At 52.7% G+C, this 21630-nt stretch overlaps 2 protein-coding genes across 3 annotated transcripts; one reads left to right on the top strand and one right to left on the bottom strand.

Moving 5' to 3' along the window:
* Window positions 1-4657: 4657 nt before the first annotated feature.
* On the top strand, window positions 4658-5940 carry LOC101394473 (interferon lambda-1-like). The gene has a single exon (XM_004430284.3). The coding sequence runs from the start codon at window positions 4862-4864 to the stop codon at window positions 5435-5437; it is 576 nt and encodes a 191-aa protein (XP_004430341.1). The 5' UTR covers window positions 4658-4861; the 3' UTR covers window positions 5438-5940.
* Window positions 5941-10021: 4081 nt separating this feature from the next.
* On the bottom strand, window positions 10022-20829 carry SPATA2 (spermatogenesis associated 2). 2 transcript variants are annotated; one of them, XM_087445124.1, is made up of 3 exons: window positions 20584-20829; window positions 14311-14754; window positions 10022-13364 (listed from the first exon to the last, which is right to left on the bottom strand). In XM_087445124.1, the coding sequence occupies exons 2-3, from the start codon at window positions 14644-14646 to the stop codon at window positions 12138-12140; spliced, it is 1563 nt and encodes a 520-aa protein (XP_087301250.1). In that variant the 5' UTR covers window positions 14647-14754; window positions 20584-20829; the 3' UTR covers window positions 10022-12137. The 2 variants fall into 2 exon arrangements, with proteins under 2 accessions (XP_087301250.1, XP_087301251.1); XM_087445125.1 differs by lacking the exon at window positions 20584-20829 and adding an exon at window positions 17345-19568.
* Window positions 20830-21630: the final 801 nt, after the last annotated feature.

Genomic DNA, 21630 nt, shown 5'->3' with positions numbered 1-21630 from the left:
TGAAGGACCTGGGTACTTTTCACTCACACTTCAACCCTTTTCTCAACTAGAAAAAGTGCTCAGGTGGAGGGGAACAAGCCAGGGAGGAAGTATTTGTCTTGGAGGCCAAGAAGGCTGTGGGGAAGGACCACACACAAAGTTGAGGGCCCCACAACCCCCAATAAGTTACTAACAACAAAAATAATCCTAACTGCTACAGCTTCATGAAGTGAGACAAGCAGATTCCAAAACAATGTATATAGTATTAGCCTCTAAAAATTAAATTAATTATGCATATATATTGGAAAAAATCTGGAATGACAGGTGGCAAGTTGTGACTTTGGTTCTGAGTGGAAAGATTATGGGTAACTTAAAAAATCTTATCGTTTGTATATATTTTCTATTTCTTTCATAAAGAACATTTATTCAACAATAAGGAACACACAACGTATTATCTTCACTTTTCACAATGTGATTACAAATGGAACCAGAATGCAAGGAGCAGTGTGTTAGACGGAGACGTGACGCCGTGAGAGCACTGGGGAAGCACAAGTGTCATCGTCCATCCTCCACTGGAGTCCAAATGGATGGAGTCACCTTGGAGACCAAGCCGGCCACGCCTAGGCAAGTGAGAGACGCCTGAGAGACGCCTGTGACCCCTCAACCCAGCAATTCCTCTCCTCAGGTTATGCCCTGGAGAGCAAGGATGCGCACACGACGGCCTGAGGGCAAACCCAGCCTGCTCCTGTGGCTGTGCCACCAGAGAGCCAAGGCTGGTTCTTAACATTTTCAATGGTGGAAAAAGAATTCAGAAGAAGAAGATTTCATGACGTGACAATTATATAAAATTCAAATGTCAGTGTCCATACAGTTTTAAATTTTTTAATAAATTTATGGAAATTTGTTTGCTCTTTTGTTATATAAGTACAAACTTTTTTTTTTTTTTTTTTTGGCCTCTTGGCTCCCAAAGCCTACAATATTCACTATCTGGCCATTTACAGAAAAAGCCTGCCCACCCCTGCCCACAGAAATTCTTACACACTCATGCACCAGGAGACACCCACAAGAATATTTGTAATAGCAAATTATTGGAAACATGCTAAATATTTCTCACTAGGAGAACGGATAAGCTGTGGCACAGTAACGTAAGGAACATGAATTGGAAGCAGTGAGGACGGGTGGATGGATGGATGAAGCTAGAATGAATATATCAACGTGGACAAATCTCAAAATGTTGTGAGGAGGGGGAAGCAGGCTGCGGAGGAATACAGGATAAGAAGTGCATCGACAACCAGGCAAAACAATGTTGTGAGATGATGGTGCTTAGGGACGCGGCCCAGCGCAGTGAGAGTGTGAGGAGAGGTCAACGCAGGGTCAGGGCTCCTGTGGGGTGGGGGAGGGATGGTTAGGAACTGCCTGGACCGCATTACACCCCCTGCCCCACCTGCATCCCTGACGGTTCCCTTCCTAACGGAGCAGCGGCCGACCAGCAGTTCATGTCGTGTGACCTTGCAGATGCTCCTCACTCTCCGGCCCCCGCTCTGTGGGGAGGCACTGAGACGCTCTCCAGGGCCGGCCCAGGCCAGGACTCCTTTCTACCAGTCAGGATTAGGTGTAGTCATGGGTGACAAAATCAAAATTAGTACTGGCTTCCCTGGAGTCCTTGAGAACCAGGATTCCCAGCGTGGGAAAAGAAAGATAAACGAAGTTAAGTAAAAACGCTGTCGGTCCTGAATTTTTAAAGTATAAGTATGAACTTATGATGTATTTTGTCTTTAAAAAAACACAAACCTGTTCCTAGCTCTGCGCATTGAAAAGCCCTAGAAACAATGACCAACCCAGTGGCAGGAAGACCCTTAGCTCTCAGACTGTTGTCTCCATTTCACAGGAAAAGGACCCAGGGCTCTTTGGAGAAGCATCTGATTCCAGGACTTGGGCAGGAAATGTCCAAGATGAACCTGGAGCACCTTGTCACACCAGATAGTGAGGAAGCAAAGGTTTCAGGGTCATGTTAGAAGGACTCAGGAGCCAGCTCGAGGAGGTTCCTACTGGCCAAAGACAGGAATTTGAGCATCAATAACAATAATGCAATGGATTTAATATTTAAAATTTACCGAAATCAATGAGTTCATAATGATACTTTTTAAAAATCAGTCACTGTTGGGGGATTAGAAGGCATCAACTCATTGTTCTAAGTAAAAATAAAGGGAAAGAATTAAGCATTTATCCTACCTTTTTCAAACAGTACCACTGGTAGTCAAACAGTAGATGAGGGAAGTTTCTTTTTAACTTTTTAAAAAAATAATCATAGATTTACAGTAAGTTGCCAAAAAATAATACAGAAAGGTCCCAGGTACCCTGCACCCAGTTCCCCCCAGTGGTAACATCCTGGATAACTACAGAACACTATTACAACCAGGAAACTGACTTGGGCACAATCCATGGACCTTGTTCAGATTACTCCAGTTTTACATGCACTGCTGTGTGTGTGTGTGTGCGCGCGTGCGTGCGTGCGTGCGTGTGTGTAGTTCTGTGCAGTTTTATCACTGGTATAGATTCACACCACCACAGGGGGGTTTCTTGTTATAGAAGTATTCCAGTTGCCAAACAAAGAAGGAATACAGTTGTCCCTGGGTGTCCTCAGGGGACGGGTTCCAGGACACCCAGTAGATACCAAAACCCACGGATGCTCAAGTCCCTCATATAAAATGGCGCAGTATTTGCATATACTACACCATCTTCCCATACACTTTAAATCATCTCTAGTTCACTTATAATATTTAATGCAATGTAAATGCTTATGTAAATAGTTGTTATACTGTACTGTTTAGAGAATAATGACAAGAAAAAAAAGTCTGTACATGTTCAGCACAGACGAAACCACTGCAGGCTTTTCAGTCCAGAGTTAGCTGAATCCAAGGATGTGGAACCCTCAGATATGGAGGGCCGACTGTACTAGAATTGGAATATCTCCCTTTTGCAAGCTCTAATGAAATAATGGATCTAAGTACTAAGTAACAGCCTTAACGGCTGTTAATATCCCTAACAGAGCGAACTCCATATCGTGTGCCTCCTGCTGAAAGAATACAACGTCTGTGAAGCATCCTTAACCAAAAGATCAAAGCCAAAGTTGAGCAGACCTCGAAAGTCAACCACCGTGTGAAAAATACCACGTAAACGGAATGAAGGACAAAAACCACATGATCATCTCAATGCAGAAAAAGCATTTGACAAAACCCAACACACTTTCATGATAAAAACACTCAACAAACTAGGAATAGAAGGAAACTACCTTGACAAAAGAAAGGCCACATATGAAAACCTGTGTGCCACAGCTGACATCACAATCAATGGTGAAAGGCTGACAGCGTTTCCTCTAAGATCAGGAACAAGAGAAGGATGCCCACTCTCGCCACTTCCATTCAACACAGCACTGGAAGTCCTAGCCAGAGCAATTAGGCAAGAAAAAGAAATAAAAGGCGTCCAAATTGGAAAGAAAGAAGTAAAATTATATCTGTTCTCAAATGACATAATCTTATATGTAGAAAACCCTAAACATTCCACAAAAAAACCTGTTAGAACTAATAAATGAATTCAGCCAAGCTGCAGGATACAAAATCAACACAAAAAAATCAGTTGCTTTCTATACATGAACAGTGAATAATCTGAAAAGGAAATTACAAAAGCAATTCCATTTAAAATAGCATCAAAAATAATAAAATATTTAAGAATAAACTTAATTAAGGAGGCAAAAGATTTGTACACTACAAACTACAAAACATTGCTGAAAGAAATTAAAGAAGACATAAATAAATGGAAAGACATCCCCTGTTCATGGGTTGAAGGACTTAATATTGTTAAAATGTCCATACTACCCAAAGCAATCTACTGATTCAGTGCAATCCCTATCAAAATCCCAATGGCATTTTTTGCAGAAATAGAAAAGAAAAATCCTAAAATTTATATGAGTTCTCAAGTGACCCTGAATAGCCAAAACAATCTTGAAAAAGAAGAACAATGTTAGAGGCCTTGCACTTCCTGATTTGACAACATACTATATACAAAACCACAGCAATCAAAATAGTGTGGTACTGGCATAAGGATAGACATATAGACCAACGGAACAGAATAGAGAGCTCAGAAATAAACCCTCACATATGCGGTCAAATGATCTTCAACAAGGGAGCCAGGACCACCCAATGGAGAAAAGACCGTCTCAACAAATGGTTTTAGGAGAACTGGATATCCACATGCAAGAGAATGAAGTTAGACCTTTACCTTACACCATACACAAAACTTAACTCAAAATGGATTAAAGGTCTAAATAAGACCTAAAACTATGCAAGTCCTAGAAGAAAACATGGGGAAAAGTTTCATGACATTGGATTTGGCAATAATTTCTTGGCTATGACACCAAAAGCAAAAGTAGACAAATGGGACCACACAGCAAACTTGAAACTTCTGCGCATCAAAGGTATGCCCCCTCTCTGCCACTCTGGCAGCCTCACCCACCCCCCCCAGGCCCCGCCCCTCTGTGAGCCAGTTTCCCATCCCTCCACCTGCCTCCGCCTCACCCCGGGGCTCCCCAAAGCCAGCTACCTGGAGGCTGCCCCAGGAGTCCTCAACTGGAGATTCTCCAGACACAGGGACTTCTCAGAAACAAGGCTCTCCCCGAGATGGAATTTCAGTTTCTCTTTCCTTCTCTGCACAGGTCTGGACTCACCTAGTTCAGCGGCTGGCCCCACCCCCTCATGCCTTTTCAGTCAAAGTGGAGATTCCAACTTGCATTTGCCTTTTCGCTTTACACACATCACCTGGGACTGCCCAGGGAGCCTGGCTAAAAGCAGAGCCATGCAGCCGGAGGAGCAGTTGAGATTTGGCCATGGCTACAGCTTGGGTCCCAGTGCTGGTGACTGTGCTGCTGGGCCTGGCCACAGCAGGCCCTGTCCCCACTTCCAAGCCCACCACAACCTGGAGGGGCTGCCACATGGGCAGGTTCCAGTCTCTGTCGCCGCGGGAGCTGGAAGCCTTCAAGAAGGCCAAGGATGCCTTGGAAGAGTCGCTCCTGCTGAAGAGCTGGAGCTGCAGCGCTCGCCTCTTCCCCAGGACCAGGGACCTGAGGCCGCTGCAGGTGTGGGAGCGCCCTGTGGCCCTGGAGGCTGAGCTACACCTGACGCTGAAGGTCCTGAGGACTGCGGCTGACTCGGCCTTGGGGGCCGTCCTGGACCAGCCCCTTCACACGCTGCGCCACATCCACTCCAAGCTCCAGGCTTGTGTCCTGGCTCAGCCCACAGCAGGCCCCAGGCCCCGGGGCCGCCTCCACCACTGGCTGCACAGGCTCCAGGAGGCCGAGAAGAAGGAGTCCCAAGGCTGCCTCGAGGCCTCCATCACGTTCAACCTCTTCCGCCTCCTCACTCGGGACCTGAAATGTGTTGCCAGCGGAGACCTGTGCGTCTGAGAAGCCGGACCCACCCCTGCCCGTCTGGAACACAGACCTTATTTATGAACTAAGCCCCATCCCTGCCTTAAGTTATTTCCTCTCACCCTTATTTATGGAGCTGCCGCTCTGACTCAGACCCACAAGAAATGTTTATTTTTCTACTTTTGTATAATCGGTGCAAATAAACAGTAGGAACTGGAAAAAAAGGAAGAGCCAACTACCAATTTTCAGGAGATGGGGAGAACGGAAGAACCTGTTAAACAACAGCAAGGACTGCAATCAGCAGAATCGAGACTCAGGCAAATGCCGAAGGACGAATAATCCCGTTTCTTCAGCAAATACATTTCCAGGAAAGAAAAACAGAAAGATGGGGCCCCTATACTCTACCGGGATGGTCTATAAAGAGGATTTAAAGATCTATCCACCATCGGCAACACAGAGACCTTATTTGGGCCCTGATACAAACAAACTGTTCCAAAACCATGGGTTGATGACGACTGGACCTGGGGACATTGACTGGATATTTGTCACTATTAAAGAATTGTTATAAAAATTTAGATGTGATAATGGTATTGTGTTTTAAAAGTCCGTGTCTTTTAGATACACACACTGAAGTATTCACAAATGAAATCGATATCTGCAACTGGCTTCAAAGGAATTTAGGAGTCAGGGAGGATGGCCAGGTAGAGGAAACCAGGTGGCCACAAGCTGCTAACTGTTGAACCGTGGAAGCTGGGTCCAATATACATGAGGGTTCGTTATATTAGTCTCTCGCTCCTTCTGTAAATAAAAAGTTTTAAATGAGCAAATGGAAAAACTGTGATTTAAGCAAGATAATAGCTTTTCTTATATGAACACTCTGGAGGTAGGCGAGACAGGCCAGGTATGATGGTGGCTTCCCAAGCATCAGGGACCAAGCCCCTTCCAGCTGCCGCCCCAGCCTCTTCTTCACTTGGCTTCCACCTCAGGGTCTCACACGGCTGCTCCCTTCCAGCCAGCACAGCTGTTCTAGCCAGGAAGGAGGATCAGGGTGGGAAGAGGGACAAGCTCCCTTCTTTGAAGAACATGTGTTAGAAGCCACACAAAGCACTTCTCCATCCCAGGGACCCAACACAGTCACATGACCATGCCTGGCCGCAGAAGAGGCAGGGAAAGGCAGTCTTTAGTCTGGGTGGCCATATGTCTACAAATCAGGGCTTCCATTACCAAGGGAGAAGGGGTGAGCGGAGATGGGGGTTCCATTCGCAGTGTCTGCCACACTCTCATCCCTCTGACATTGGTAATCAGGCGTGTGGGGTACCACAGATCGGTGCTCGGAGCTGGCAGCAGAGCTAACACTGTACAGCTGGTGGGCCTGATGTTGTTTAAACATGCTTGTCATTTACGTACACAGATTAAGCAATCTGCTCCAAGTCTCTGCTCCGCTTCGGACGTGGGAGCGAGTGTCTGGCTTCCTTTGCTCTCCCAGGCTGGGTGTTCATCTCTAGGAAGCTGCTGTTCCTGGCAGCCAGGATGGCGGTGCTATTTCCTATGCTGTAGCTAAAACCAAACCCAGCACCTGGGCCTTGGTCTGGCCGGAGGCCTGGATATTCGTTCAGCCAGGGCATGAAATGGAGAAAGCTGTTCAGTCTCTTCCCCAACAGCCGAGGCCAATGCAGCCAGGCGGTCAGCATCGTGCCCAAAGCCAGGCGGTCAGCATCGTGCCCAAAGCCAGGCGGTCAGCATCGTGCCCAAAGCCAGGCGGTCAGCATCGTGCCCAAAGCCAGGCGGTCAGCATCGTGCCCAAAGCCAGGCGGTCAGCATCGTGCCCAAAGCCAGCCGGTCAGCATCGTGCCCCAAGCCAGGCGGTCAGCATCGTGCCCAAAGCCAGGCGGTCAGCATCGTGCCCAAAGCCAGGCGGTCAGCATCGCGGCCCAAAGCCAGGCGGTCAGCATCGTGCCCAAAGCCAGGCGGTCAGCATCGTGCCCAAAGCCAGGCGGTCAGCATCGTGCCCAAAGCCAGGCGGTCAGCATCGTGCCCAAAGCCAGGCGGTCAGCATCGTGCCCAAAGCCAGGCGGTCAGCATCGTGCCCAAAGCCAGGCGGTCAGCATCGTGCCCAAAGCCAGGCGGGCAGCATCGTGCCCAAAGCCAGGCGGTCAGCATCGTGCCCAAAGCCAGGCGGGCAGCATCGGGCCCAAAGCCAGGCGGTCAGCATCGTGCCCAAAGCCAGGCGGTCAGCATCGTGCCCAAAGCCAGGCGGTCAGCATCGTGCCCAAAGCCAGGCGGTCAGCATCGTGCCCAAAGCCAGGCGGTCAGCATCGTGCCCAAAGCCAGGCGGTCAGCATCGTGCCCAAAGCCAGGCGGTCAGCATCGTGCCCAAAGCCAGGCGGTCAGCATCGTGCCCAAAGCCAGGCGGTCAGCATCGTGCCCAAAGCCAGGCGGTCAGCATCGTGCCCAAAGCCAGGCGGTCAGCATCGTGCCCAAAGCCAGGCGGTCAGCATCGTGCCCAAAGCCAGGCGGTCAGCATCGTGCCCAAAGCCAGGCGGTCAGCATCGTGCCCAAAGCCAGGCGGTCAGCATCGCGGCCCAAAGCCAGGCGGTCAGCATCGTGCCCAAAGCCAGGCGGTCAGCATCGTGCCCAAAGCCAGGCGGTCAGCATCGCGGCCCAAAGCCAGGCGGTCAGCATCGTGCCCAAAGCCAGGCGGTCAGCATCGTGCCCAAAGCCAGGCGGTCAGCATCGGCCCAAAGCCAGGCGGTCAGCATCGTGCCCAAAGCCAGGCGGTCAGCATCGTGCCCAAAGCCAGGCGGTCAGCATCGTGCCCAAAGCCAGGCGGTCAGCATCGTGCCCAAAGCCAGGCGGTCAGCATCGTGCCCAAAGCCAGGCGGTCAGCATCGTGCCCAAAGCCAGGCGGGCAGCATCCGGCCCGAAGCCAGGCGTGCAGCATCGCGCCCGAAGCCAGGCGGTCAGCATCGCGGCCCAAAGCCAGGCGGTCAGCATCGTGCCCAAAGCCAGGCGGTCAGCATCGTGCCCAAAGCCAGGCGGTCAGCATCGTGCCCAAAGCCAGGCGGTCAGCATCGTGCCCAAAGCCAGGCGGTCAGCATCGTGCCCAAAGCCAGGCGGTCAGCATCGTGCCCAAAGCCAGGCGGGCAGCATCGGGCCCAAAGCCAGGCGGTCAGCACGCAGCCCAAAGCCAGGCGGTCAGCATCGTGCCCAAAGCCAGGCGGTCAGCATCGTGCCCAAAGCCAGGCGGTCAGCATCGTGCCCAAAGCCAGGCGGTCAGCATCGTGCCCAAAGCCAGGCGGTCAGCATCGTGCCCAAAGCCAGGCGGTCAGCATCGTGCCCAAAGCCAGGCGGTCAGCATCGTGCCCAAAGCCAGGCGGTCAGCATCGCGTGCCCAAAGCCAGGCGGTCAGCATCGTGCCCAAAGCCAGGCGGTCAGCATCGTGCCCAAAGCCAGGCGGTCAGCATCGTGCCCAAAGCCAGGCGGTCAGCATCGTGTCCAAAGCCAGGCGGTCAGCATCGTGTCCAAAGCCAGGCGGTCAGCATCGCGGCCCAAAGCCAGGCGGTCAGCATCGTGCCCAAAGCCAGGCGGTCAGCATCGTGCCCAAAGCCAGGCGGTCAGCATCGTGCCCAAAGCCAGGCGGTCAGCATCGTGCCCAAAGCCAGGCGGTCAGCATCGTGCCCAAAGCCAGGCGGTCAGCATCGTGCCCAAAGCCAGGCGGTCAGCATCGTGTCCAAAGCCAGGCGGTCAGCATCGTGTCCAAAGCCAGGCGGTCAGCATCGTGTCCAAAGCCAGGCGGTCAGCATCGTGCCCAAAGCCAGGCGGTCAGCATCGTGCCCAAAGCCAGGCGGTCAGCATCGTGCCCAAAGCCAGGCGGTCAGCATCGTGCCCAAAGCCAGGCGGTCAGCATCGTGCCCAAAGCCAGGCGGTCAGCATCGTGCCCAAAGCCAGGCGGCCCCAGACCACAGCTGCTCTTACAGCACCACGATTTTGCCGTCTCTTTTGCTTTAAGCCAACTCTCATTTCTAAAACACCTTAAATTGGCTTTTAAAGCAATCTACTACCATTGCTGTAGATGGAAAAGCAGTATGGCTGCCCCAAATAGAAAGTAACTGAAAACCTAAGATTCTGCCCAAGGCTCTGAGCCTGATGTCTTCTTTCTCATTGTTAAAGACAAGCTAGCGTTAAACTGATTTCTTCCTTGAGGCATTTAAGTGGATCAAAAGAATTAAGACTGGATTTTTTTTCATAATGTCCTTCAATGTTATTTAATGCCTGTCAGTCACCACCAACAATCATTTCTATGGGAAACTCCTGGGAAACAGGGCTGAACTCTACACCTGTTTCCCCATCTGTAAGACGGGGATCAGAACAGGACCTATCCCACAGGAGGACTGAGATTATCATGAGACCACGCACGTGAAGTCTCAGCATACGAAGTGCCTGGTTCACAGTATAAGCACTCAAACACTGGCTATTATTATTTATCAGTTTCATGGAGGAGAAAATGTGAGCCCCATCACTAAAGAACTAAATATGGCTTGAGCAACAAAAACACCAAAACCTGAGCAACCCAAACTTCAAAGCAGCGAGGAGGGCGGACATAAAACCCTAAACACTTCATTTAACAATGGAAGACACTTTATTTTCTTTTAAATCATCTCTCAACATTTCAACTCTTGGTAGAAATCAAATGCAAAACATCTGCATTTTTAAATTAGCATATATTTATCTCAATCACAGCAACCTCATACGGTAAGATACACACCAAGAAGCACGGTCATAGCATTTCCCATTCCAGTGCACGGACACAGTTCTTCCGTGAGGAAACGTACACTGGACTTTCTCTCCCAGCACAAGTGAGTGGTTCCTGCTTTTCTCGGCTGTGTAAGTCACGTGGCATCACAGGTGGTTAAGAGTTACTGTAGTGCTGGAACGATCTGGAAATGGAAAACTAGAAAAACTAGAGCTCTCGGGAGTGGGACAGCCATCGACACTTCTGACATGTGAAAAGGAAGAACATCAAAGATGAATGCCCCAGAATGGGCTGCTCTTAGTAATAAAGTTGGTTGAAATTCAGCTGTATATACACATTGAATATCTACATGTGATCTAGATATATAAAAAAAGAGCCACAGATTTTGAAAACCTTAAAATCACTCAACTGAGTTGGAAGGACATCAGCAAATTCAGTAGCCTCAGGACTCAGCCAGATTTAAATTTGCTCAAGAGCTGAATACCTCCTTCTACCAGGGAAAACCCATTGCATGTAAATTCCTATGACATTCTATACATCACAAACACTTATGGCTAAAATATATTAGTTCACAAGGAAGTGGTTTTATTTTCAAACTCTTGCCCCACTCCTGCTCTGCACCCCAAAAGGAAAATCCAGGGGTCAGTAATTCACATGAGGAGTTGAAGAGGCCTTCAGGTCTGGAAGCTTAGGCTCAGCTGATCTCAGGAGACACGTCTGATGGGCACACGCTGACTCCTGCCCACTCTTAGTGCAAAAGGATCGCAAATGCTGCAGAGTCCTGGAAACAGGTGAAGAGAAGAGGACCGAGGTGGAGGGGTGGTGGGAATCCCAAATGCCTTTCCTTCTGAAATGAGACTCAAGAAGAAGTTTGGAGCGCAAGGTTCACACTCAGCAAGTAGCAAAGACCAGGCTGTGGATCCGCACGGTGAGGTTCCTGAATCGTCACTAGGTTATCAGTCTGCAGGCGCACAGGCCTCACGGCCCGCACTAACCCCCTAGGTGCACACTGGAGGTAGGTGTAGAAATTTATTGTAGGGAAGACAGTGGCTCTCCACCAACTCAGGGCATCGTCTCTGCTCCTCCTCTGCCCCCACACTCTCCGCTCTACCCTCGGGCTGTGGTGAGTGGAGGATACACATGGAAGGGCCTGAGGCCCTCCCTTGGAAGACTAAAGAACCCGGGCGTTTTTATAAACAGCTACATAGTTAATGTTTTAACCACTTTGAAACACACAGCAAGTTGAATATTTATTTAAAAATAAATCTCAAAAATATCTATTTACAGTACAGTAAGAGGGGCATGTGCAAACAACAGAAAGGGGCAACCAGTCAGTCCCGCTGCGGAAGGTCCACACTGCAAGGCGCTGGAGCAAAGTGCACAGACACCACGGGCTGAACGGAGCTGTGGTGGCATCAGGATGACATTCAGCTAATACTGGACTCGGTTCACCTCTGAACCGAAGGGAGTGACGTGGCGGGGAGTGAGCTGGGGATCCTTGTATCTGGGGAGGGGCGGCGAAAGGATGAGCCGCTGGAAGAGGCCCAGTGTGGCAGGAGGGCTCATTTCACAAGCCAACAGGCCTCTAGCTCGCCGCTCCAGGTGCACGTGTGGAGGTGACCTGGAGGGCCCTTCCTCGTCCAAGTTGGCTTTGCAGCGGGAGTGGTGAGCATGGCAAGAGTCCCAGAGACAGACATTCTCTTAAAAAAAAAACAAAACAACAGATGAGGGAGTGGAGAGATTAGCAAAAATTAATCTGAACGGATAGTGCCACCTCTCCCTTGTCAGGCGACAAAGCAGCCATCGGTTGAAAGATGAGTCGCTAAGTGAACTCCCACACGGTGCAGCCGGCCCCACGAGCCCTGGCAGCTCCACGGCCGAGTGCGGGCCTCTGCCTCTGAGATCACCGCCTGAACACGCCTTCCCCATGACACCACACAGGTCAGGGGTGTAGCCCTTGTAGCGGGAGGCGCGCGCTCGAGTCTACCTGTACACGAGATGGGAGAGCTGGGTGGACTTGAAGTTCAGCTGGTTGTTGGGCAGGAACTTGTGCAGCTCACCCTTTTTGCAGCAGGGATCATAATGGTAGGCGCTGAGGCAGGTGTCGCAGGAGACTTTTGAACACTGGGTGCAAGTGTTGGTGGCGCCTGGGCGGTTACAGAAGCCACAGCGGGAGGTGGCTGTGGGGGAGGGCTTGGATTTTGCGTGGAGGTGCGGCAGCCGGTCGAGGCCCTGAGTCTGGCCTGCATACCGCTCCCGCAGAGCAGACCCGTGGGCCAGGCTGTCATGGGCGGACGCCTTGCTGGGGAAAGCGCTGGGCTTGGAGGCCGAGGGACAGGCGAGCAGGCTGTCACAGCGCTGGCAGAGGGAGGAGCTGCAGGACAGACCACAGTTTTGGCACTTGGATAGGGCAGACTCTTTGGCAGGGGGCGAGCGCTTGTGATACAGGGGGTGGGCATCATTTCTGACCAGCCACACGTCCGGCCGCAGGGCATCCTGCCTCCGGTACGTGGTCCTAGGTTCCGAGTCTGTGTACAGATCCACGTCATCCTGAGGGGAGAAGTACGTGCCACGCAGCAGGCCAAGGCCATTGCTGGAGGAGGGGGATGGAAGGTCATCCAGGTTGCCATGCGGGGAACTGGACATGGCCAGGAGCGAGGGGGACGGGCGGATGATCTCGTCCTTGAGGTCGTCCCCCAAGTCTGCTGCCACCGGCTCCTTCCGCAGGCTCAACGAGGCCTTCAGGGGCGGCTTCCGGCTCTCCCAGTAGCTGTCGTAGGCGTCCACCGACCTCGAGGGCTTGGTCACGCGGGGCTTGTGGTAGTCCTTGGCCGCCCGCTCGCTGGCCGACTTTTGGAGTGCCACACGGGCCATGGAGGCTGTGAGGTGCTCCCGGCCGTCGGCCCGCCGCCGCAGGGCATCCGAGCAGCTGCGCACATCCTCTGCGCTGCTCTTGCGCTCGCTCACCACGTCCAGCTCAGAGTAGCCCTTGTCCTTGACGTGTGAGTGGATTTCCAGCATCTGCTCACACTCCACCTTGGCCAGAAAGAGTTCAAAGGAGACCATCTTCACCTGGAGGGTCTCCACGAGCTCTCTGAGCTTGTACGCAGTCCCCAGCTCGGGCACGTAGCCCATGTAATTCAGGATAGTTTGGACGTCCTCTTCCAGTAATGCTGACTTGACATAATAAACGAAGGGGCCCGTGTAGGTCTAGGAGAAGGAAGAGGGCAAAAAAAGAGAGGCAGCATTTTCTCTCTGAGACACACGACGGAGACTGCGTCATAGCCCAGGACATCCAAGTCTGAAGGGGAGCGTGCAGGGAGAGGAGGGGCAAGGGAAGGAGCGCCTCAGCGCCTCACGACAGCGGGCAGAGGCCAATGCTCACCAACAGCTCCGCACGCTGTCTCGAGGGAGGCTACACATGACTGCCTTCTGAAGCGCAGGAACAAAGCCACTGTCTACATGGGCACAGCGGCTCTGCGCCTTACAAGGAGGACACAGGGCAAACACGGGAAGAAAGGGGATCGGATTAGAGACAGAATGTCCAATGAGCAACGAGAATATTCCTTTCCGGCATTTCTACGTAGGTTCCAGTACGTCAGACTGAAGAGCCTGAGCTGCCTTTGGAACGATTCAGGATTCTCTGTCTCTCAAATTCATCCTCCTCCCTCCTTCTGGCTGTTACCACTTCGTCTAAACCATCTCTCTGGGGACCCGCACATCTGTGCAGCCTCCTAACGGGTCTCCCTGCCCCACTCTTGCCCCTCTGCAGTCTAGTTCCCATACAACAGCCAGAAGGATTCTTTTCAAACGTACACCAGATCTCAGCACTGCCCTGCTTCCCAGCCCACTTAGAATAAACCCAAGCCCTCTGCCCTGGCTTCAAGGCCCTGCATACCTGGGGTGCTGCCTACCTTTCCAACCTCACAGCTTCAGATGTGAGCTGCCGGGGCGGGGCCCAGCTAAGAGATGACACTGGACAGACAGGCAAGGTGGGGAGCCAGGGGGGTAATTCTGGTATCTCAAAGGCAGTGGGGTGTGCAAGAGGGTCTGGGGGCAGAGGAGGGATGTGAGCAGGTGGGCACAAGCCCTCTCAAGATGGACTGGAAGGGGCGAGAAGGGAGACCAGTGCAGAGGGCCCTTCCCTAGACCTTACCTTGATGCTTCTGAATTCCTTCTTCCACGGGTAGAGGAAGAGGTTGACGCCCATCGTTTCGAGCACACTGAAGGCGCAGTGCAAAGCCCGCAGGCTGGAGGAGCTCAGCGAGCGCAGGGAGCTCTCCACCACCTCATAGAACTGGATCAGCCGGAATCGATAAAAGGGATCCACCTTGTGTGAGCTGAGCAGGGTCGAGGCCGCCACCCGCAGGTACTCATCATCGCTAGGCCGCTGCTTGCTGGGGGTGGCGTCCACTTTGCCCTCATGGAACTGCACGTACTTCCGAAATAAGTCATCCTTGTATTTTGTATCCATTGAACTGGGCTTCTCCATCGGATCCAGGGACGGGAGGCTACCTTATCTCCTCCATGGCATCTGGGCTGGAGTCAGGGACATGACTAAAAGCACTGACATGTTGCTCGCCTGGACCAGCGGACTGCTCTGGAAGAGAAGAACAAGAAGCATGTCATCCTGGAAATGGTCCACAAACCAGCTCGTGGCTGCTGAGACCAAACAAACAGCAGAACTGGCCTGAGCTACACTGGCACCACCAGCCCAGGGCCCCTTTCTGCTCAATCATTCAACACATTTACTGAACGTGTACTGTGTGCGAGGCTGTACTGGAAACAAGACAGATAAGGCCCTTGACTTTGCTGAACTCACAAATGACAACTATGATTAGGGGCACCAACCCTGGTCTTGTGGTGAGAAGGAGTTTTAAAAAGCCCCCAAGGCAGTGACGGTTAGCCCTGAAGGATGAGGAGTTCGCCAGGCAAAGAGGTGGGTGAAGGGTGTACCAGCAGAGGCGTCGGCAGGGAGAGAGGCCCTGAGCTAACACTACCAGCGCCTACTATGTGCCAGGTATTCACATGTGCTCACGCGGCCCGTCTTCCTACACAACTCTGGGAGATAGGTACTACTGTTATCTCCATTTTACAGACATAAAAACTGAGACAGAGACGGTAAGAAACTTGCCCAACATTATAGAAGTATTAAGAGGCAGGCTGAGATCAGAGCTGTGGCAGTTGGGCTCCAAAGTCCATGCCCTTCACCACCACGCCCTGCTTTCCTGAGGAGGAAGGAGCCTGGGATGTGAACAGAAAGAAAGCCAGTGTGGCTGAAGCAGCGGGAGGAGGGCGGCCACAAGGCATGAAGCTGCAGGCATAAGCAGGATCCTCTTCCCCAAGGCCTCCGAGAGCACATTAAGAATTTTACATTTTATTCAGAGAGCCATGGGAAGCGCCTGAAGACTTGAAAGCAAGGGAGAGAGGGACACATCACATTTACACTTTTAAAAAGAGACCCCCTGGGCCAGCCCCGTGGCTTAGCGGTTAAGTGCGAGCCCTCCGCTGCTGGCGGCCCCGGTTCGGATCCCGGGCGCGCAACAACACACGGCTTCTCCGGCCATGCTGAGGCCGCATCCCACACAGAGCAACTAGAAGAATGTGCAGCTATGACATACAACTACCTACTGGGGCTTTGGGGGGAAAAACAAGGAGGAGGATTGGCAATAGATGTTAGCTCGGGGCGGGGGGGGGGGGTCTTCCTCAGCAAAAAGAGGAGGATTAGCATGGATGTTAGCTCAGGGCTGATCTTCCTCACACACAAAAAAAGAGAGAGAGACCCCGCTGGCTGCTGACCCCCAGGGAGGGCTCTTATCCACCTCTGAGAGCTGCATTCCCCTTGACTCACGGTCTCGCTGGGAGAACAGGACGTTCTGAGCTGGGACACAGCATTTATACACTCTTGCTGCCTGCTTGGCCACTTGTTACAGAACATGTACCGATCCAGCAATATTCTTGGTGCCCACAATGCTGGGAGCACGTGTAGATTCATCGAGGCATACTGCCAGGGCCAGGGCAGGCAACACAGCACACGGGTTACAGAGACTCCGAGCCAGACCGCCTGGTGTGAATCCTGGGTCTACTGCTCTAGGTTACTTGGGCAAATTCCTCAACCTCTCTGGGCCTCAGTTTTCTCACCTGAAAAAGGAGGTTAATAATGGTACCTACAGTCCAGAGTTGGTGGAAGGATTATATGCAATCAGTACATAAAGCTCTTCGCAGAGTGCCGGCTCGAAGCAAGCCCTTGATACACACAAGCAGCCATTCCTGGAGCCTGCAGGTGCTCTGCCCTCCAAGATGCCAAGCATCCTCAAGACAGTCAGATCCGAGGGGGGCAACTATCTCCAAGTGGGTGGGATGTGCATGTTCACACTCGCCTGTCCTGCCTTTCCCGACCACAAGCTCCATGGGTGCCAGAATCGTGACCGAATTACTCAGTGAGGTAACCTAAGCACAGAGCTTCATAAACATCTGCTGTCCAAGTGAAGGAGGCTCCTGCTGGCTGTGGGAGACGGCGAGGGACCCAGAAGGAAGCTGCCGTGGGACGGGATGGGCACGTGGAGTCCTTTAGCAGATCTGAGTTCAGCTCAGGAAGCCCTAAAGGCCAACAAGCCTGGCGATCATCATAAGGTCAATAAAATCATCCCCGTCTCCATGGGCCACTCGTCTGGCTCCTCCACAGATTTTCGGAGACTCCCAGGAGTCTCAACTGGAGGTGAGGGGTGAGACGGGCAGGAGAACTAGGGACACAGAGGGGCCACCTTCTCCTCCCCACTGCCCTGCTGAGGGAGCCCAATGCTTCAGAACAAACAGAACAAACACATCTGGGGAGCACAAGAGGTAAACAGAGGCCCACGTAGGATACAAGTCTACCTCCTGACCAAGGTCAAAGGCTCTACGTGGTCAGAGCCCCACTCACCCCTCACAGCAGTCTTTCCCTTCCCTTCCCCCGACGCGGACCTTTCTGTCTGTTCCTCAAACACGTCGAGCTCATTTCTGTCTCAGGACCTTTCCCCATGTGGTTCCTTTTGCACGTTCTTCCTCTGGTTCTTCCCACATCTGGCTCAGTCTCGTCACTCAGGTCTCAAGCTCAAATGTCATCCCTCAGAGGCCCTGCCACCTTCCCAGTCCCTCGTTATCCCATTAGCCTGGGATAATCGCCATCGGAAATTATCAACTTTACTTACTCATTTACTAGCTTCCTCTCTTTGCATGCCCCCATTATCCACAAAGCTCCACACAGGCAAGGGCCACATCTGTTTTGTTCACCGTGATGCCTAACAGAGAGCCTGGCACACAGCGGGCATTGGATAAAACAGGTGAAATGAATGAGGCAAAGGATGTAGGCACTCATGACGCCACTTCTTTCTCATTTAGTTCTCCCAAGGATCCTGGGAGATCAGCTGGAGGGAGAAGGAACAGGGGCTCCACGACATGACATGCCTTAAGTAGCTTGGGGTTAGGAAAAGGTGGATCCAAGATTCTGAGCTCAGCCTTCTGCCTTGGTACCTGTGTTCCTCCCACCACCCCATGATTCTTGAGTTCAACAAGCCTTCATGCAGCACCTACCTCGCTCCAGGCCCTGGGCTAGGTTGCAGGGGGAGGATATGGGGTGGGGAGGGGGCAGTAGCCGACAGCAGTTGAGAAGACACAGCCTTGCCCTCAATTCTAGTTGAAAGAGCTTTTTGTCTAGTATCCGAGTATGTATGTTCTCTTAAAAAATAAAATTGTATTGCAACCTGAAAGAAGACATCACCGTCCTTGCTAATAAAAACCCATATGCATTTACCATTTTTTATTTATCTAAGAGAAGCTTGCATCCTGCCTCTGGCCCCAGGCACTGTTTTTTGGTACATCTCAGAACAATTTAAACAGAGGGACCTCAAGCCTCCTAAACACTGCTGTGATTTTTCTCCAAGGAAGTCAGGCTTGAGCCCATAGAGGTTGATTTTTTTTTTTTTTCAAAGTCAGCCACCCTCAAGCTCTGCGTCTGCTGCTCTGTAATCACACCACAGTCCACACCCTTGTTTATTGCTGGCAAACAATAAACAAGAAAAAGGGATCCAAATAGCCCAGGTGGTGTTCAAAATCCTAAAGCTAAGGATGGAAAACCCATCCAAGAAGATCTTGAACCAACCTAGGTAGGTGAGGAAGAAGGTGAAAGAAAATGAATGCTAAAAGATAATTAAGGAAAGGAAAGAGAGAAGGAAACTAACAATTATTGAAGTCCTACTGTGTGCTAAGCATTGGGCTTTCTGGTTTAACTGCCATCATCCTGTGTAATCCCCACAATGAGGAAACCAAGGCTCAGCCGTTAAACAACCTGCCCAACAGAGCTTCAAAGGGTCCGACCTGGAATTTGAACTCAGGTTGGCAGGCCCTGAGCCCTGTGCTTTTTGCCATTTATCTCACTCACTTATTGTTACAATTAGTCCTATCTACCCAGGGATTAGAACGTGAGGGCCCTCCGCCAAGTGCTTGATGAAAATCAATGAAATCCACATGACAGCCCGAAGGTTAAAGGAGAGGAGACTGAGGCTCAGAGAGGCCACCTCCCTTGTCCTAAGTCACTAAGCTAGGAAGAAGTGGATCTGAGATCTGAGCCTAAGCCTGATGCCAACACCCCGATTCGAGCTCTGAGCTGCGCCACTTGTAAGCAAAGCTGTCCTGTTGCGTCTGCTGGACAGCTCTACTTGAAAGGGCCCTAGGACAGGGCGAGCAGAGTTGAGTTCCAAAAATTCCGATAGTAGCAAAAGTCACATCTTCCCACACAGAATGGGGCTGGAAGAACCACAAATTTCTTATGATGTAAGCTCAAAGGCCAAGGGAATAGGCTGGCCAGAGACCGGCCAGTGATGAGGCAGCTGACATCATCCCTCCTGAATACATTTTCTGAGAATACAGGCTGCACTGTGGCCGGTCATAGCCAGTGTCTTTTCTGAGCATAGAGCCGGCAATTTATTCCCAGAACTCTGCAAGAACAACAAAAAACACGCTCTCTGCAAAAACAGCATGGTTACAGGAGACCAAGACAGCGCAGTGACAGAAGCCGTTAATTTCTCCAAGCAACCCAAGGATTGGAACGCCAAGACGTGCCAGTCTGGCAGAAAAAAAAAAATGGCACTGTGACATCTCTAACAGAGTCAGGCGGGTGCCCAGAGCCAACAGGCCTGGTCAGCACTTCCTGCACCCTCCATCTGGGCCCCCTCTGAAAAGCAAATCAATGAAGAGAGAGATACTGCAGTCAGGGAGGAGATGGCTTTTTAATTATTATTTTTTAAACATCTCAAAAGACAGCTGTATCTGTTTAAAACCCCACTGAAATGACTCTGGGTAGCAAAGCATTAGCCTGGCTTTATCTCAGCTGGCCCATTCAAGCAGAAATGTTCCCCCGGCAGCACTGGAAGGCCCCCCCTCCCTGCACAGGCAGAAGCTATTTTGGTCCGGGCATTGCCCCAGTCCACAGGTTTCAAGATCCCTGGTTCAGCTCCCCCAGCTCGGAGTTCCCTCGGCCCCCAAAGAGCAGCGAGGGGAGAGTAGTTCAACCCCCTCCACCTCCGCACCCTACTCGTGCTCTCATTTCGAGCCCGAGGCCCCCGGGACACATCCAAGGGAGCTTCCACTGGCTGTGAAACACCAGTGTCCCCACACCCCAGCCAGATTCCAGAGAAATTCAGAGAGAGGCCTTCCAAATCCCTGAAAATAACCTCAGCGTGCTGAAAGCAGGCTTCCCCAGCGGCAGCTGCCTCTCTCTGAGGAGCTCTGAAGGAAGCAGCTTCCCCGCCCCGCAGGGGACAGAAGCCGGCGGCAGCTCTTCCCCGCCTGGTCATTCCTCCAGCCTCGGAGGGCCACAGCAGTGGCGAAAAACAGCCTAGTCCCAAACTCGGGCCCTCCGCACGGGTCTGTGAACGAACTAAGAGCAGCTATCATTTGTTAGACGCCTGCTGTACGCCCGACACCGAGCTGCGCATGCATGCTCCTTCCATCCCCACTGAGGTCCTCGCAGGCAGGTTCACTCCCATGGAACTAATCAGGCAACTGAGGCTCCGCAGATGAAGTGACTCGTCCAAGGTCACACCGCGAGTACAAACCCAGGCCTGCTGCCAGAGACCGGGGCCACTGCGTGGTAACCGCCTCACGGTGGACGCGGGGCGTCCCGCTGGGCTCGTCGCCGAAGAGGGGGTCCTCCTCCCGAGCCGCCCGGGGCCCCCCATGGCCGCTCCCGGGAGTCTGCGAGGCAGCCCCCGGGAGTGCGGGCCCTGAAGCCACGCGGGAACCCCGGGCGCCCTAAGGGCGGCCCCGCCCGTCGCCCCCGCCGCCGCGAGAGGACCCCGCTCCCGGGCTGGCCGGGCCCCGCCGCGTCGGGCGCCCCCTCCGCCCGGGGAGCCCCGCAGGCCGTTTCCGCCCGCGGCCGCCCCGCACTCACCCGGCACCGCCGCCAGGACGCCCGGCCGAGCGAAGCAACGAGGAGCCGCGCCGCCGGAGCCGGGCCCGCCTGGGCTCTCGCCGCTCCGGCCGCCCGCAGCGGACCGAGACCAGGACCCGGGCCAGCCGCGACCCGGAAACACTCGGCCAAGACGTGACGTCCCAAGGAGGCGGGTCCAAGGAGGCCGGGCCGCGGCTGCGCGCCGGGCCGGGCGAGGCCGGGGCCCGCGGGCGGCGGAGGAGGCGGCGGGGGCGGACGAGCAGCTGAGGCGCCGCGGGATCCCGCTCTGGGCCCCGGGGCCGCAGCCGGGGCTCCGACCCGGAAACAAACGGGCCGGAAGTGACGCACGCCGTCGCCCCGGGATGGCGGCTAGCCGGGTTGTCATGGGAACCCGCCTGGAGCCGGGCGGTGGAGGCTCGGAGCTGCGAGCGCAGACCCTGCGACCCCGGCCTGCGCCTTCCGGACGTGCCCCGGCCCAGATGACCCGCTACTGCGCTCCCGACCGCGCCTGAGCCGGTGGCTGGATCCCTCGGCCCCATTTTACGGACGGAAATACCGAGAGCCAGTGAGATGCGCAGGATCACGCGAGACTCAGAGCACTGTTGCTGTCACAGGCTGTCGTTACGAGCAAGGGCCGCAGCTTTACCTTTGTCACTAACTAGCTGCGTGCCGTTGGGCAAGTTACTTAACCTCTCTGAGCCTCAGCTTTTTCACCTGTAAAATGGGATAATAATAGTACCAGGTCCTGAGATTCATGTGAGAATTTAGTTAATATATAGAAACCAGTTATTACAGTAGTTGGCATATAGTAAAGATCTAAATACATTTTGTCTTTTAAATCTAGTTAAGTCTAAGAAAATGACCTCTCTCTGACCTCAACTTCCCTTGGGGAAGACCAAGCCAAAATATTGCCTCCTTCCCTTGCGACTTTTCACCAGGCGCTTACAGTACCTGCACGGTCTACGCTGGCATCAATCCTGGTGGCTCGTCATTTCATTTCATGGATTTGTCTGTACTCCCATCCACCACGTTGACCCTGAGATCCCC

Source organism: Ceratotherium simum, chromosome 21, assembly GCF_057802395.1.
Source record: "Ceratotherium simum simum isolate JZ-2026a chromosome 21, ASM5780239v1, whole genome shotgun sequence".
Lineage (NCBI taxonomy): Eukaryota > Metazoa > Chordata > Mammalia > Perissodactyla > Rhinocerotidae > Ceratotherium > Ceratotherium simum.
The sequence above is the reverse complement of the archived record's forward strand: the minus strand, read 5'-3'. Positions and strand labels throughout refer to the sequence as shown.